We start from the raw sequence: 14,899 nt of genomic DNA, 5'->3' as shown, positions 1-14,899 counted from the left end.
AAGTGAACACACATTTGAACAAATTGAACATGTTTAGGAAGAGCAGAGCAGATGCCTATTTGATTAAACAATTTGCAAGCTCTCTTGGTAGATGACTGTGTCACACACTGGCTATTTTCACTGTTCCTTGATATTGCTCATCTCCAGCCGCAGTTTCATTCCATCCATGTCACCTGTGATAAGCTCAGAATACAGTGTAGAAAGGAATATTGCATTATCAATTCCATCAGTCAATGCAAGAGATTCTCCAGCAAGGCTACTGCAAACAACTCTGCTAACTGCTAGCCCATGAGCATGATGGGGTGCCCATCTTCTGTGCTTCCATCGGTAAGTTACCCAGTGATGCATTACTGAATAGAACAAGCTTCAGTTTATCCGGTTTTCCCAAAAACTGGAACTTCAGCTACACATAGTCAGTTTTTAATTATGTCATAATTTTAGCTAAGATGAATCTCAGTAACAGATTGAACATAACATTAAGTCGACATTGTTTTGCTAACCAGACAAGTTGACCAACCTTAGATCTAAACTGGTCTACTTCAGATTTGGTAAGGACAGAATCACACTGTCAAGCTTGAGTTATATCAATGTGAATGGAAGATAAACTAGAAAAATATGCTAAGACTAAGTACTTCCACTCTCTGTCAATATACCAAACAATCTGTCCTTCCATACGACTTACATCTTGTTAGCGTCGTTGCTTGAGCATCTGAAGAATTCTGTACCTCACTTGTTCCGTCTGATGTCCATATCATAGGTTTTCGTTTTCACTGTCTGATGTGGAAAGAATGTGCACTGATGTCCAGTCACTCTCAGTAGTCCCCTCAAGTGCAGGTGGACTGTCACCTATGAATAGAGGTGTTTGTGGGAAATTGATTTATTTTGAACTATTTTTTCTTTACAAATATTGCAATTTGTATTGCTGAAAATGATATTTTCCAGTGTTGTGCACCCTAATTATGAAACGCTAACTACTACAAGATATCTAACAACATACAATGCAACATTCAACATGGGGTAGTAAAGTGATATGTGGCAAAGTACCATGTGGAGCAGTTGTTAGACAGAGGCCTCTGTCCAATAAGAGTTGTGGAGGTAGTTTGTGTGTTTACATAAACAAAGCCTGGTGTACAAACTCTGTTGAAGTAATTCACCATTATTCACTGCAGTTAGAGTTTCTAATCGTAAAATGTTGTCTATTCTACCTGCTGGGACAATTCACTGTAGTGGTAGTTGTATATTTCCCACCTAGCTCCAATGCAACCAGCCACTAGGCAAGCTGTACGAAGCTATCAGCAAGCTACAAGCGGCGCACCTGAATGGATTTTTCGTTGTTGCTGGCGACTTTAATCATGCTAATATGGAGTTGGTTCTACCTAAATTATATCAGCATGTGAACTTTGCCATAAGAGGGGAGAACTGTCTGGACAAAGTCTACACAAATGTGCATGAATTTGTGATGTTCAAGTCCAGCCATGTTCAGGATTGTCAACGCTCACACATCTGGCGTGTGTCAGGCATGTCTGTACCAATACCTAAACAGCGTCAGGTCTATCTGTTTATTTTAAACAATTATTAAATAGTATGGTATACAATTGTCATTTATTTGACCTCCATCTGTAAGTTGCACCCTATTTAGCAGCATTTCAATTGTGTACACGTGTTAACTTTATTAAGAATATAATTTCATATCGCGATCAGGAAGCATTTCCCCTTGTGGCAGACCGTGCGCGTGACGCAAGAGGCAGAACGTGTAAGTAGCTGAGACTGCACTTACTGCAGTCAGACCCTCTTAGCTAAACTAGCTTTCTGGAATTCCCCCTGGTTTGGGTAAAAAATTACGCTTGCTGAGTAAGACATGTTAGAGGAAAGAGGAAAGCTTTGTATATCAATGTAATAACTTTATGAAGTACAGTGCCGTCTACCAATGACTTGACTGGAAGTGTGTGCTGCAGCCAATCACACGCTGTGAGGAGGAGTCAGTCATAGGTACAAACTGAAAGTAAGGAAGGGATGAAAGAGTAAGAGACTCAGATTCAGTTGTTTAACCTTCGTCTTGAGGTAAGCGGAGAAAGAATTTTTGTCTTATTGTTTTTATGCCCAACAATGCAAATGAATGGATTTTCCTACCTTAAACTGATGTTTTCATATAATTACTTGGTATGTTTTGGCATTCGAGTGCCATATTTTTACACTGTTATAAAGTTATTTTCTTTTAAGTTATTTGGATGGATTGGTATTAATATTGACACAAAAGTGTTATTTGAAAATTTGCAATAATTTGCTCATCACCAAACATTTGACAATTGAAACTTATTCATAGACTTATTTAAACACACATCCAGCCTGTAATGCTTACTTAAAGAAACAGTCATTTTAATCACTTGATCTAACCTCACTCTACTGGTCTGTGGCTATAGGTCTTCTCTGGCACAGGGAAAATGTTGGAACCTATATGTCTAATTGAGAACACGACAAATAATGAGCTCAAAGTCAATCAGGAAGCAGTAGCCATTTTAAGCTCCTTCCATCAGCCTGTAGTTGTGGTGTCTATTGTGGGCATGTACCGCACTGGCAAGTCCTACCTGATGAATCGACTGGCTGGGAAGAATAAAGGTATGTGCTGCATTTCCCTGTAAGTCGTAACAGTTTTTTCTGATACATTTGGATCTCCCTGCTTAGGACACACTTCTCTGTTTCTGATATTTCAGGATTTGCTCTGGGCTCCACTATCCAGTCTAAGACAAAGGGTATCTGGATGTGGTGTGTTTCCGTTCCTGGTAGAGAACAAACACTGGTCTTGCTGGACACTGAAGGACTGGGAGATGTGGAGAAGGTACTGTTGCTTTAGAAAATGCAAAGGAATTATTTAACAATTTGATATATAAAATACAAGGAAGCTACAGTTAATAGATAAAATCCTGGAATTTGCTCATCTTCAAAATCTGTAAATAAGCTACAAAATGAAGGAAATGTATATCTTGTAGGGCTGGGTAAAAAATATCGATTCTCCGATTTTAATCGATCTTCAGTTTAACGCAACGATATCGATTCTGGAAATCCCCGAATCGATTCTTAATGCGCGTGCTTCACGTAAGAGGATATGAATATTCACCTCTCGTCCTGAAGGTGTCACCATCTTTCGAATTGCTCCACTAAAAACATATTTATGACTTCTTGTTACAGTGTTCATTTAAAATAAAAGTTGTTTAAAATAAACAACTGTGTGCACCCTATTATTAATGTAGATGTATATTTCAGTAATAAACTTAAGTAGGAGAGTTTCAGTTACCAGCATTTATATCAAAATATGGATCCCATGTCTGCAAAACTAACATTTTAAATGAAATATTGATAGCTAATCGATATCGAATCGAAATTGAATCGAAACCATAAAAATAAGAATCGAATCGCCGAATTGGTCACAATACCCAGCCCTAATATCTTGCCCATGTAGACATTAATTAATAATTAAAATGATCATTTCAAACTCCTAGGAGGACACAATGGTTAGAACTCTGCTCCCTCACCACCAGTTTTTCCCTTGTTTCTGTGGTTCTCCTGCAGTTATTTTGGTTTTCTCCCCAAATTTGGTGCCTCTAAAGTGTTCATAGTGTGTGGGTCCTAAGATAGGCTACAAGTTTGCCTTGAGAGCATGTCTGTACTATATAAGCTTAATGGCTGCATTTATAATGATTTGCTTTATCAAAGATTTTCAAGAGAATTTTGTTATACTTTTACAGTGTCATAATTAGCAATAAGAAAGTATTTTACATAAAGTAACAACTTAAATACAAGTATGTATTTATGTAAACACGAGTGATGTGTTTAACACCATTATAAAAGAAAATAAGTTATTTGGTTGGATTGATTTTATTATTGACACAGAAGTATTACTTGGAAAATTTGCAAATGCCCATCACCCAACATTTGACAATTGCTCGAGCTAAGGTTTAAAAAGGATTGTCTTTATTTTAACAGGGGGATGAGAAGAATGACCACTGGATCTTTTCCCTGGCTGTGTTACTAAGCAGTACTTTGATCTACAACAGCAGTGGTACCATCAACAATGTTGCTGTGATGAATCTACAGTATCCTACCAACCTGAATATTTCCAGTTTCTATTCTAGGAATATTGCAAAGCTGAAAAGTAATTACAATATCTGATATAGAAGCAGGGAAATACTTTTAACTGTCCTGGTCAGAAATACACAAATGACTCTAAAGTTAGTGTTTTGATCAGGACTTGGCTACCATCTGTTGGTTATACAACATTCACCACAATCTTCAAAAACACTGAAGGGCTGGTAGATAATGGATTGGTGGATCGATTAATCATAATGAATCTTTTCTTACTCTCTGCCAATGATATAATTGTTGCTAGTTAAAGATACAAAGGTTCTGTAAGTGCTAAAAATATGCTTATGAAAATAGTTTCATGGTCAATGGTGTTACATTTCCACGTCAAGGTATAAAGTAGATACAGCCAGTAGGTAATTTGGTCTTCTGATGATTCACTACACTGACTTTGATACTCTTGTATTTGAGAAACATTCTGTAGTTTGATGCTTCTGCTGCTGCGTTCTTTGTCATTTCCTTGCTCAACTTTATAGAATTGTTACCGAAATCAACTAGGTTTCTCCTCTCAAAGTGTTGACCTTGCCATTTCTCACCACTGAAATAGATTTTCTAAATTTTCTTCCTCAACTGCAGCATCTAACAGATATGTGACTGAGCTGACAAAACACATCAAGGTAAAGTCCAACGATGAGGATGAAGCTGATGCTTCTGCTGAGTATGTCCGCTTCTTCCCCTCCTTTATCTGGGCAGTAAGAGATTTTACCCTGGACCTTGAGGCTAATGGGAAACCCATAACAGCTGATGAATATTTGGAGAACTCCCTGAAGCTGAAGCCTGGTAAATGCATAACACTGCCATTCACTGTTTACTCCATGAAGGCTATAGTACAAATGAACGGAGCAATGATTTTTTTTTATGAGCCTATTCATTTCAATGAAAAGGCCCATACTACTCTTCACCTAGTAAGTGATACTTTCCGAAATTGCGCTTACCCATTGAAATGAACGGAGCTGATTTCACTGCTGAGTAGTAGGCCTTGCCTAGACGGACGGACTGACATACTGTATCGTTTGTCTCGGTGCACCTTACGGATCGCGTGCAATTCCATCGCAAATAAAAAAAAACCCCTTTATTTAGTTATTTATTATGGGCCTATTCATTTTAATGAAAAGGCCTACTGTATATTACTCTTCACCTAGTGAATGATACTTTCCAAATTTACGTTTACCCATTGAAATGAACGGAGCTCACTTCGATGCCAAGTCTTAGGGCTTGCCTAGACCTATGGATTGACATATCGATTGTTTCAGTACACCCTACAGATCGCGTACAAATCTCATCTCAAAGTCGAAAAAAACTTTATTTATTATTATGGGCCTATTCATTTTAATGAAAAGGTCCATATCACTCTTCCCCTAGTAAACGATACTTTCTGAATTTGCGCTTAGCCATTGAAATGAGCGGAGCTCACTTCACTGCCGAGTCGTAGGGCTTGCCTGGACGGACGGATTGACATATTGCTTGCCCATGTCACACCCCGATCGTGCCGATCCTCCTGTGCCATGCCCCCCCCCCCCCCCTCGTTAAACACTGGGAATCCACATGAGGTTAACAGCTGTTTCTGATTGTCGTCATTAGTCCAGTGTATTTAGTCCGCGTTTTCGTTCATTTTCCCAGTCCGGTCATTGACATTACGTGTGGCTTGGAGCGTGTTACCCCAGCAACAAAGCCCTTTTTGCTCGTATTCACGGCTTCTGTCACCAGCTTCCGTGTTGGATCGTGACAGCCTCGGTACACCTTACGGATCGCGTACAATTTTATCGCAAAATCAAAAAAAAAAAAATTATTCTTTAAAATCAATAGGCCCATAAGTAGAAGCAAAGCTCCTGCCCAATCCACAAACACAACGACCCACAGACGTGAAACTACCTACCATATCCTAGCAACCACATCACAACACCCTAGCAACCACATAGTAATGCCTAGCAACACCTAGCAACCACCTAGAAACCAGCTAGTAACACCTTAGCAATGCCTACCGACAGCTTAGCAACCACATAGGAACACCCTATCAACCACCCTAGCAACACCTAGCAACTAGCTAGCAACACCCTAGCAACCACATAGTACTGCCTAGCAACACCATAGCAACTAGGGCAGGGCAATATGGCCAAAAATATTTATCGGCCTTTTTTTCTATTGGCCTTTTTTTTTTATTGCTTCCCCACACTGGCGAGAGTGGGACATGGAAGCATCAACATACACACCGAGATCTTTCTCGTAATCAGCTACCTTTATTTCAGTGGAACCCATAAAATATGTGTACTTTATATTTCTGCTCCCTGCATGGATTACCTTACATTTATCTGTGTTAAATTTCATCTGCCAAGTATCAGCCCAGTCGCTAATTAAATCCAGATCCCGTTGTAGCCTCTCTGCTGCTAGATCAGTATCTGCTACACCACCCACCTTGGTGTCATCTGCAAATTTAAGCAGTTTACTCTATGTATTGGTATCAATATCATTAATGTAAATTAGGAACAATAGTGGTCCTAAAATTGAACCCTGCGGTACCCCACAATGAACGCAGGCCCACTGTGACATTGTGCCTCTTATAACTACTCGCTTCCTGTCAGTTAACCAGTTTTCGATCCAAGCTGCCACAGTTCCTAAAATCCTTGCAGCTTTGAGCTTTAGCAAGAGCCGTTTGTGGGGGACAACATCAAAGGCCTTCTGGAAATCTAAGTAGATCACATCGTAGGCCTTATTGTGATCAATTTCACTTGTAGCTTCCTCAAAGAACTCAAGTACATTCGTTAAACAGGATCTACCTCTCCTAAATCCATATTGGCTATCCCTCAGAATGTTATTTGCATCCAGGTAATCTACCATTTTCACTTGGATTATAGCTTCCATTATTTTTCCAGTAATGCTAGTTAAACTGATTGGCCTATAGTTTGCTGGATTACTTCTATCCCCTTTTTTGAATATGGGTGTCATATTAGCATGCTTCCAATCTGAAGGTACCACACCCACAGATAACGATTTCTGGAATATTAAAGTTAAAGGTTGGCTAATAATATCCCTCATCTCTTTTAAAACTATAGGTAAGATGCCATCAGGGCCCTGCGATTTATTTATTTTGAGTTTAGCTAGGCTTAGTACCACATCAGCCTCAGTTATACATATTGGTCATAGACGACCCTGTATTCGTACTAATTGGTGGTAAGTTACTTGTGTTCTATACTGTGAACACCCGTGAAAAATAATCATTAAACTCATTTACTATATCAATTTCATTTTCAATTATAAGGCCCTTACTATCCTGCAAACTAGTGATTTCAGCTTTTAGAGCTCTTTTGGAGTTAAAGTATTGGATGAAACTTTTATTGTTATCCTTAGCCTCCAATGCAATTTTTCTTTCTACATCCCTCTTGGACAGTCTAATGTTATTTTTTAACTCTACCTGTAGACTTAGATACTCCTGCTTAATTTTGAAATCATTAGTTCATTTCCAATTGTGGAACAGAGCCCTTACTTTATTCTTAATTTCCTTAGTAAACCACCTTGGTTGTCGTTTCCTAGATTTAGTTTTGCTGGAAACAGGTATAAAGTCCTCTTGCACTTGCAACAATGTGCTTTTAAAAAATTCCCATGCCTCTTAAACTGTTTTGCTATTTAACTCCATCCAGTTTACAGTTTCTAGTTTCCGTCTCATACCATTAAAGTTAGCCTTCCTAACACTGTATACTCTTCTCACACTAAAATTAACCTCGAATTTAACCATGTTATGATCACTACCGTCCAATGGTTCTAAAACCTCTAATTTTCCAATCCTATCCTGTTTATTAGAGAAAACAAGATCAAGAAGGGCTTCTCCCCTGGTAGGGGTATTAAACTGAGTAAAAAAACAATCCTGTACTAATTACACCATCTCAAGTTCATTTACAGAAGAGCCAGAGACTGTGTCCCACTATGTCCCAGGTAAATTAAAATCACCCATAACCACCACATCATTTTTATTACTCATAATCCTGATATCATCATATAACATAATGCTTTCCTCTGCAGTTACATTAGGAGCTCTATAACAAACCCCGACAATTAGGCCATTTGAGTCTTTAGCATCCAGTTTTATCCATACAGCTTCTGTACTTTTATTTTTATCAGTGAGCTCCCTTGCCTGCAAGTTCTCTTTTACGTATACTGCAACACCACCTTCCTTCTTTCCTATCCGGTCTCTACAGAACAACGTATAACCATCCATATTATATTCTTCCCCATCATTGTCACTCATCCATGTTTCAGTTATTCCTATAATGTCATGTGTCCGATGAAATTAAAGCCTTTAAATCATTAATTTTGTTTAATACTCATAGCATTTAAATACAGACCACAAATGGTAGGCCTTTTACAGTGCCCACGTTTAATATTTATTTGGGCTTTCCTTCTCTCCCCACATAAATTCATAACTAACCTCCCTGCCCGCCCAGTCCCTAGTTTAAACATTCCTCAACTACTCTACACATACACCTCCCAAATACACTGGTTCCCCTATGGTTCAGATGCAACCCGTCCGGCTTGAACAGGTCCCACCTATTCCAGAAGGTCTTCCAGTGCCCCATAAACCTGAACCCCACACATCACACAAAAGGTCGAGCATGGTAACGTTAGCATAGCCATAGATGTTAAAATGGTTAAAGTGCGAAAAAAAGTTCGTAACAATAAATAATCAATCAAATCTGAAACTGATATTGCTATTAAATGATGTACAACCTACCTTTCCAACCAAGCGTACGCGATGGAATAGACTTTTCTTTTTTTCTTGTCTTTTAAAGCTGATTTAACAGGTTACTTCTTTTAAAACCACGTTTCTCAACCACTGATGGGCCACAAAGGCTACAGATTGGGCCGCGATTTTAAAATCGAGACTGGCCATTGGCCCGTATAGGGCCGCCAGCGCCACGTTTAAATCTAACCATGATGCATTGTGTCGGGAGCAGAATGCATTGCTTTAAGCCAGCACTGTAAGCCCAAAGCGTAGTGTGTTTATTGTGGATTAACACTTTCAAACGAGGCTCTAAAACCATCAAAACTAAAGCGGCATATCGAAACAAAGCACCCAAAACTTATCGAAAAACCATTGGAGTACTTTCAGCGAAAACATGATGGACTATAACTGCAGAAGCAGACCATTCTGTAAGGGATATAACTTTCCCCAATTATGCAGGTTTGTCACTTGGCTAAACTGGGCACCAGATATAAGAAACAGCTCACAACAGAAATATGGAGATAATATGGAATCAGATTTGTGCCAATATTATAACATTTTTGACATCAAGCAAAAACAAGGTTTCGAGAAGAAAAAAAACTAACTGAAGCAAAAGAAATGTTATCTCAAAAGTAAAATTTATAACTTGCAAACACGATTGGTCTTTTGATAATGTTTTCCTTTGTTTTCGCTGCCTGACTTTGCGGTTACGCTGCCAGCTTTTTCGCTTGCGCTGCTTGACTTTGCGGTTACGCTGCCAGCTTTCTCGCTTGCGCTCCCTGACTTTTTGCTTACAATTCTGACACAAACTTCTCGCGTGGGCGGCTGTTTTCAGGGACGCGTCCCCATTGGCTAATAAGTTTTTGACTGACTGGTCAATGCCACGGACATTTTTAATTAACAGCGGGACTGGATCGACATTCACTACCCACTAACTAATTTTTACTGGATCCGACAACAAGATTAACAAAGTGTAAATGGTTATGTTGTTTGTGCTGCACTATACATTTTATTGTGCTAAATTAGAAGTGAAGTTAAGCTTTGCTATGTAATTTAGCGTTTACCTATTTAACGGTTGCATGCGTTACTGGGTCAAGAAAACTCCTACAAACAAGAGCACGTACATGTCTGGGTTTTGTTTACACTGATTGTGTAGCTACATCCTTTTATTTTGTGATGTGAGAGAGTTTTCACTGAGGAAATACGATAACAATACATTTCGATCTTCAGTTCATGAATAACTGCAAATTGGGGTAAGCATGCAGTGACTTTGTAAATTACAAATGTCACTTGTTTTCTAATTTTGATTGCTACTTTAAAAAGGTGTCTTTATAAACATATGCAAACTGTCGGTAAGACTGTTGGTCTTTTAACATTTTTCACTACCTTTATGAAATTTTTTTTGGAAGACTGTATACAAAGCAGTCGTTTTAATTATTATGTTTCACAAAATACATGTCGTATAATAGTATAGATTGTATTTACTGAAAAGAAGATATTTAATGTAAAATATTAACTTTTTCACTAAAAGACGTATAATTCACATAAATGGTGCAACTTACGTGTTGGAAAATGTGAAGTTGCAACACAAAATAAACGAAAATAAAAGCAGAGCCACGGTATGTTTCCCAAAAGCATAGTTGCTCATTATGTTAGCGGCTTACATATTTGCTAAAGGGAGCTTTTGGAAAATGTGCCCCTCAATGGGTTGTATTATACTGTGGAATGAGTAGTAACGGCAGGAAGAAAAAAACCCAAATCTAAGTTTCTTTTGTATACTTTTGGTTCATAAAACACATTTCAGTCATTTCAAATATAAGTTTGTCATTTATTTTTTCCTATCAAGGCCACAATAAAAATGTTGCTACCAGCACCAGTGCACGAGAATGTATTCGGAAGTACTTTCCCCGTCGAAAGTGCTTCGTCTTCGATACGCCTGTCCACAGGGACAAGCTGAAGATTATTGATCAGCTGAGTGATTCTGACCTGGAAGAAAGGTTTGTTAAGCAAGCTACAGAGTTCTGCAGTTATGTTCTTGGAAATTCCCAGGTGAAAACCATCAAAGGAGGAATTAAAGTCACTGGGAGATGTAAGTTCAAAGTGCTCACAAAAATAACTGTTGAATTATTTATGCAAAGTTAGGCTAACTGGTGTGTGTAGTTGAGTTAATAGTATATCATTGTAAATGTGCTCTGTGATGGTCTAGCATCCTGCCTGTGCTGGCTGGGATAGGTTTCAGGTCCCTGGAACATTCATAAGCAGCATGTAAATATACCTTAACATCCTAACATACCTTAACAACTTTATTATATGTCAATAACAAACATTATAATTGCATAATCATACTTACATGCTGCTTGTGAATATTCTATGAATGCATTATGAAGGTGCACTGAATGTTCTGCGAATGCATTATAAAAACATTATGAAAGTGCAGTTAATGTAAAACGTAACTGTATGGATCATGTATGAACTACAGTCTGTTGCACCACTACACACAACCCTGCCCAGGATAAGTGGCTTGTTTGCACCTCTCACAAAATGTCATCTCTGGTTCTCTCCTTTTCATGGTGTGGTGTGTCTCAGTGCTGGCTAAGCTGGTGATGATGTATGTGGATACCATTAAAAGTGGGAAGGTTCCTTGTCTAGAGAATGCGGTGGTAGCTCTAGCCCAGACGGAAAACTCAAAAGCAGTAGAGGAGGCCCACAGCCTCTACAAGCAGCTGCTGAGCAAGAGGATAGTGTTACACACTGAGACACAGGAGGAGCTTTCGAATGTCCATGAAATCTGCCTGAAGGAGGCGCTAGAGCTCTTCTTTGATCGCTCATTCAAAGATGATGATCGGCGCTTTCAAACACAGCTCATGGTTTGTAGGCACCTTGAATATACTTCATTCACTTGATTCACTTAAGCCTAGGATAAATAAAGCTGATGTTTAAGGAATGGAAGCATTGAATTTGTTATTTTTACTACTATTGCTATTAGAAACACTTTACTGAGTCTCCAAACATGTGAATATCAAAGTTTTTCTGTATGTGGCTTTGAATAATTGAAAGCATCAGAAGTTCTTTTTGTGGATTTTTGTTTCTTGTGTCAACAGGATCTTGTAAGAAATGAGTATGATAAGAAGTGTCAGGAGAACGAGGAGCTCTCCCTGAATTACTGTACTACTCTGCTTAGCCAACTGGGGGCTACTTTGAAGCCAGATTATTATCTGAAACAAAGCGGTTATCAATACTTCCGGAAAGACCTGGAAGCTTTAATTTTCCGGTACAGAAATACAAAAGGCAGAGGCATCAAGGTACAATAATTATGCAATTTCTCCCCAATAAAGTAAACCTATCAGCCGTAAATCTCCAACAAAGTACAGTTAAGAAATCTATTAAGATAAATGCATTACCGGCTATCTTATTACGGGGAGGGGTGACTGAGGCTGGGGATCTGTGCAGCAGTCAGAAGGTGGCTGGTTTAAATCCTGAGAATGCCAGCACTGATTCTATTCCATTGGGCCCTTGAGCAAGGCCCTTAACCTGCAATTGCTTTGCCCAGGGTACAATGTTAACCAACATCCAGTCCTGCAAGCAGGTCCTCCAACTTACAGGAAAAATTTGGGGGTTGGTGGCAGGATTGGCACTCTAGCCACCAGAAAAACTTCTTTTCCATTCCATTTGAACTAGTGTGGTGCTGCATGGCCGATTGTCATGTGGTGGGTGCAGCAATGTGTTGTATCAGTGCACGCTCCTAACTTCCTCTTATTACACCTGTTTTTTTTTTGGACAAAAATGTGTGTTAATTATGTCACTTGTTTACTGGAAAGCATTTGCATTATAGTTGGAATTTATACTAATATTAGTATAAATTAGGGGTATGAAGATATTTAGAAAAATATACATTTCTGTTAATGTTGGTGTAAGGGTGCATTATTAATGAATGTAACCCAACTAGAATGTTTAGCATTTAGAAAATGCACATTTTTAAATGATAGCTTCACTTGTGCAAGTAGATCCTGTGTGAACATCATCAGTCCATAACAAGGTTGGTTTTTCAGGCAGAACAGGCTTTGGAAGAATACCTGGCTAAAACCAATGAACTGGGCAGAACGTTACTGCTGGCAGACAGAAGTCTCTCTGAACAACAAAAGCGTATAGAAGGTGAGAGAGGCATCAAACAGCTCTGGATGTTACCATAATATTATATGTGGGCTGTGAAGTTGGTGATAATTTATAGTAAATTTTGTTTGCCGGCTGTCATAACACATAGAGATGATATAAAAGGATTAATGCCCAGTCTGTCACAGTCTGATATTCTATCATTTACTTCATTCAGGATACTAACTGTTTATGTATTTTGATGTATTTCAAGTATAGTTTTTATATTATGTTTGTCTTTTAACGCACCATATGATAGACATGGTATGAAATGTATATGTGATATATTTTTTATATTTTAGCTATTCAGAGGAAACGGGCTATATGAACTGTTATAAAAAATTATGATGCTGAATAATGCTTAAAGCATCTGTAGGTGCATGTAAAACTAGACCGCGGTGCCATGACAATCGTTCTCCATTCTAGAGCAACAAGCCTATGCTAAGATGCAGGAGGTGAAAGCAAAGGCTGCAGAATTAATGATGGTGACTATGGAGAGGAGAATTGAGGATGTGACGAGAGCACAAGAAGAAAATAAGAGGCAGCTGATGGAAAAATTTGAGAGGGAACGCAGAGATATGCAGTCTGAACATGAGCAAGTTCTTCAGCAAATGCTGAGGGTACCTTCCAGTTATAATTCTGACTTTGTATCCTATTACCCCATTAAGAAATACTCAGGATGTGAGACCAGTGAAGAAAGGTTGCATTTATGTTGTTGATCTTTAATGTTAGACCATGACCAACCATGTCACCCCTTTGTTGCATTTCAGGAGCAGAATGCCATGCTGCAGCAGGGCTTTGACGCAAATGCGACACAAATGCAGAGAGAGATTGGCCAGCTGCGACGTGAGATGAGCCAAGCGCAAAACAGAAGCGGAGGCGATTGGTGGTGTACTATCTCCTAATGAAAGCTTGTATGAAATAAATAAATAAAACTAAAGGCCAAGGTATGAAGCTTTCAATGTGAATTTTTCAAATAATGAGTCTGGAGGACTGACTATGGAATAGACCAGGCTAGAATAGAATGGAATGGAATGGAATAGAATAGAATTTCCATCTTCACTGAACTTTTAAACTTTCAATTTCAGTGGAAGTATATCAGCATAGTGTAATACCTGTAATTCATTATATTATGTAAGTATGTGGGCAGTGATTTTTTATTTTAATTTTTTTTATTTTGTCTCTGAATTTGAAATTAAACAATGAATATGTGCTTGAAATGCAGACTGTCAGCTTTAATTTACAGTCATGCACAGCTATATTGGGGTACATGCTGGTATTATAACCGTTTGTTTAATGAGATGGGCTGCATGGTGGCCACTGGTTAAACCAGGATGTACAGTGAAGCACATAGATTTCTGATTTACAACAGAAGATGCCAAATGGGAAGCCCAGTGGAGGATTACCGGCATCTCATGACTTGGTATTTGCAGATAGACAGAACCTGATGAAAGATAAAGAGTGGAACTGACCTCTGAATTTGCATTTGCATGCTGAGCTCCAATATATGGGAGAAGATGAAAGATATGTGAAGTAAAAACTGCATATTCTGCCATCAAACCACCCATTTGATCATAATACTTATTGAATATTGAAAATTTGTTTGTGTTCTTAAACATATATCAATATACATATATGGATTGACATATGCAAATATGTATTTGTGGTATAAAGCAGAGGTAGGCAGCCCTGATCCTGCAGTGCCGGTATCCAGCATGTTTTCTGTCCTACCTGATGAGTTACTATCTGCCTGAGATCAGATGTGGTTCCTCAGAAACCAGGTAGGATGGAAAACCTGCTGGGTACCAGCACTCCAGGATCAGGCTTGCCCACCCCTAGTATCAAGGTTAAAATGCACAGTTATTTGTTGACTCAATAAACAAACTGTTTTCAAAATAA

General features: G+C 38.6%; 1 protein-coding gene across 1 annotated transcript; it reads left to right on the top strand.

The window, feature by feature from the left end:
- Positions 1 to 1,953: 1,953 nt before the first annotated feature.
- Positions 1,954 to 14,899, top strand: LOC140583164 (guanylate-binding protein 6-like). Its single transcript, XM_072707811.1, has 11 exons — positions 1,954 to 2,061; positions 2,421 to 2,616; positions 2,712 to 2,836; positions 3,982 to 4,091; positions 4,724 to 4,917; positions 10,698 to 10,940; positions 11,438 to 11,718; positions 11,953 to 12,153; positions 12,901 to 13,003; positions 13,427 to 13,620; positions 13,771 to 14,899. The coding sequence occupies exons 2-11, from the start codon at positions 2,442 to 2,444 to the stop codon at positions 13,903 to 13,905; spliced, it is 1,761 nt and encodes a 586-aa protein (XP_072563912.1). The 5' UTR covers positions 1,954 to 2,061; positions 2,421 to 2,441; the 3' UTR covers positions 13,906 to 14,899.

The sequence above is a fragment of the Paramormyrops kingsleyae genome, chromosome 25 (genome assembly GCF_048594095.1).
Source record: "Paramormyrops kingsleyae isolate MSU_618 chromosome 25, PKINGS_0.4, whole genome shotgun sequence".
Classification (NCBI taxonomy): Eukaryota; Metazoa; Chordata; class Actinopteri; order Osteoglossiformes; family Mormyridae; genus Paramormyrops; species Paramormyrops kingsleyae.
The sequence above is the reverse complement of the archived record's forward strand: the minus strand, read 5'-3'. Positions and strand labels throughout refer to the sequence as shown.

Excerpts from the sequence above, each read along its gene's own strand:
- LOC140583164 (XM_072707811.1), top strand. The coding sequence starts at position 2,442 with ATGTTGGAACCTATATGTCTAATTGAGAACACGACAAATAATGAGCTC. Across the intron at positions 12,154-12,900 it reads CAAAAGGCAGAGGCATCAAG|GCAGAACAGGCTTTGGAAGA; the intron begins GTACAATAATTA and ends TTGGTTTTTCAG. Across the intron at positions 13,621-13,770 it reads TTCTTCAGCAAATGCTGAGG|GAGCAGAATGCCATGCTGCA; the intron begins GTACCTTCCAGT and ends GTTGCATTTCAG.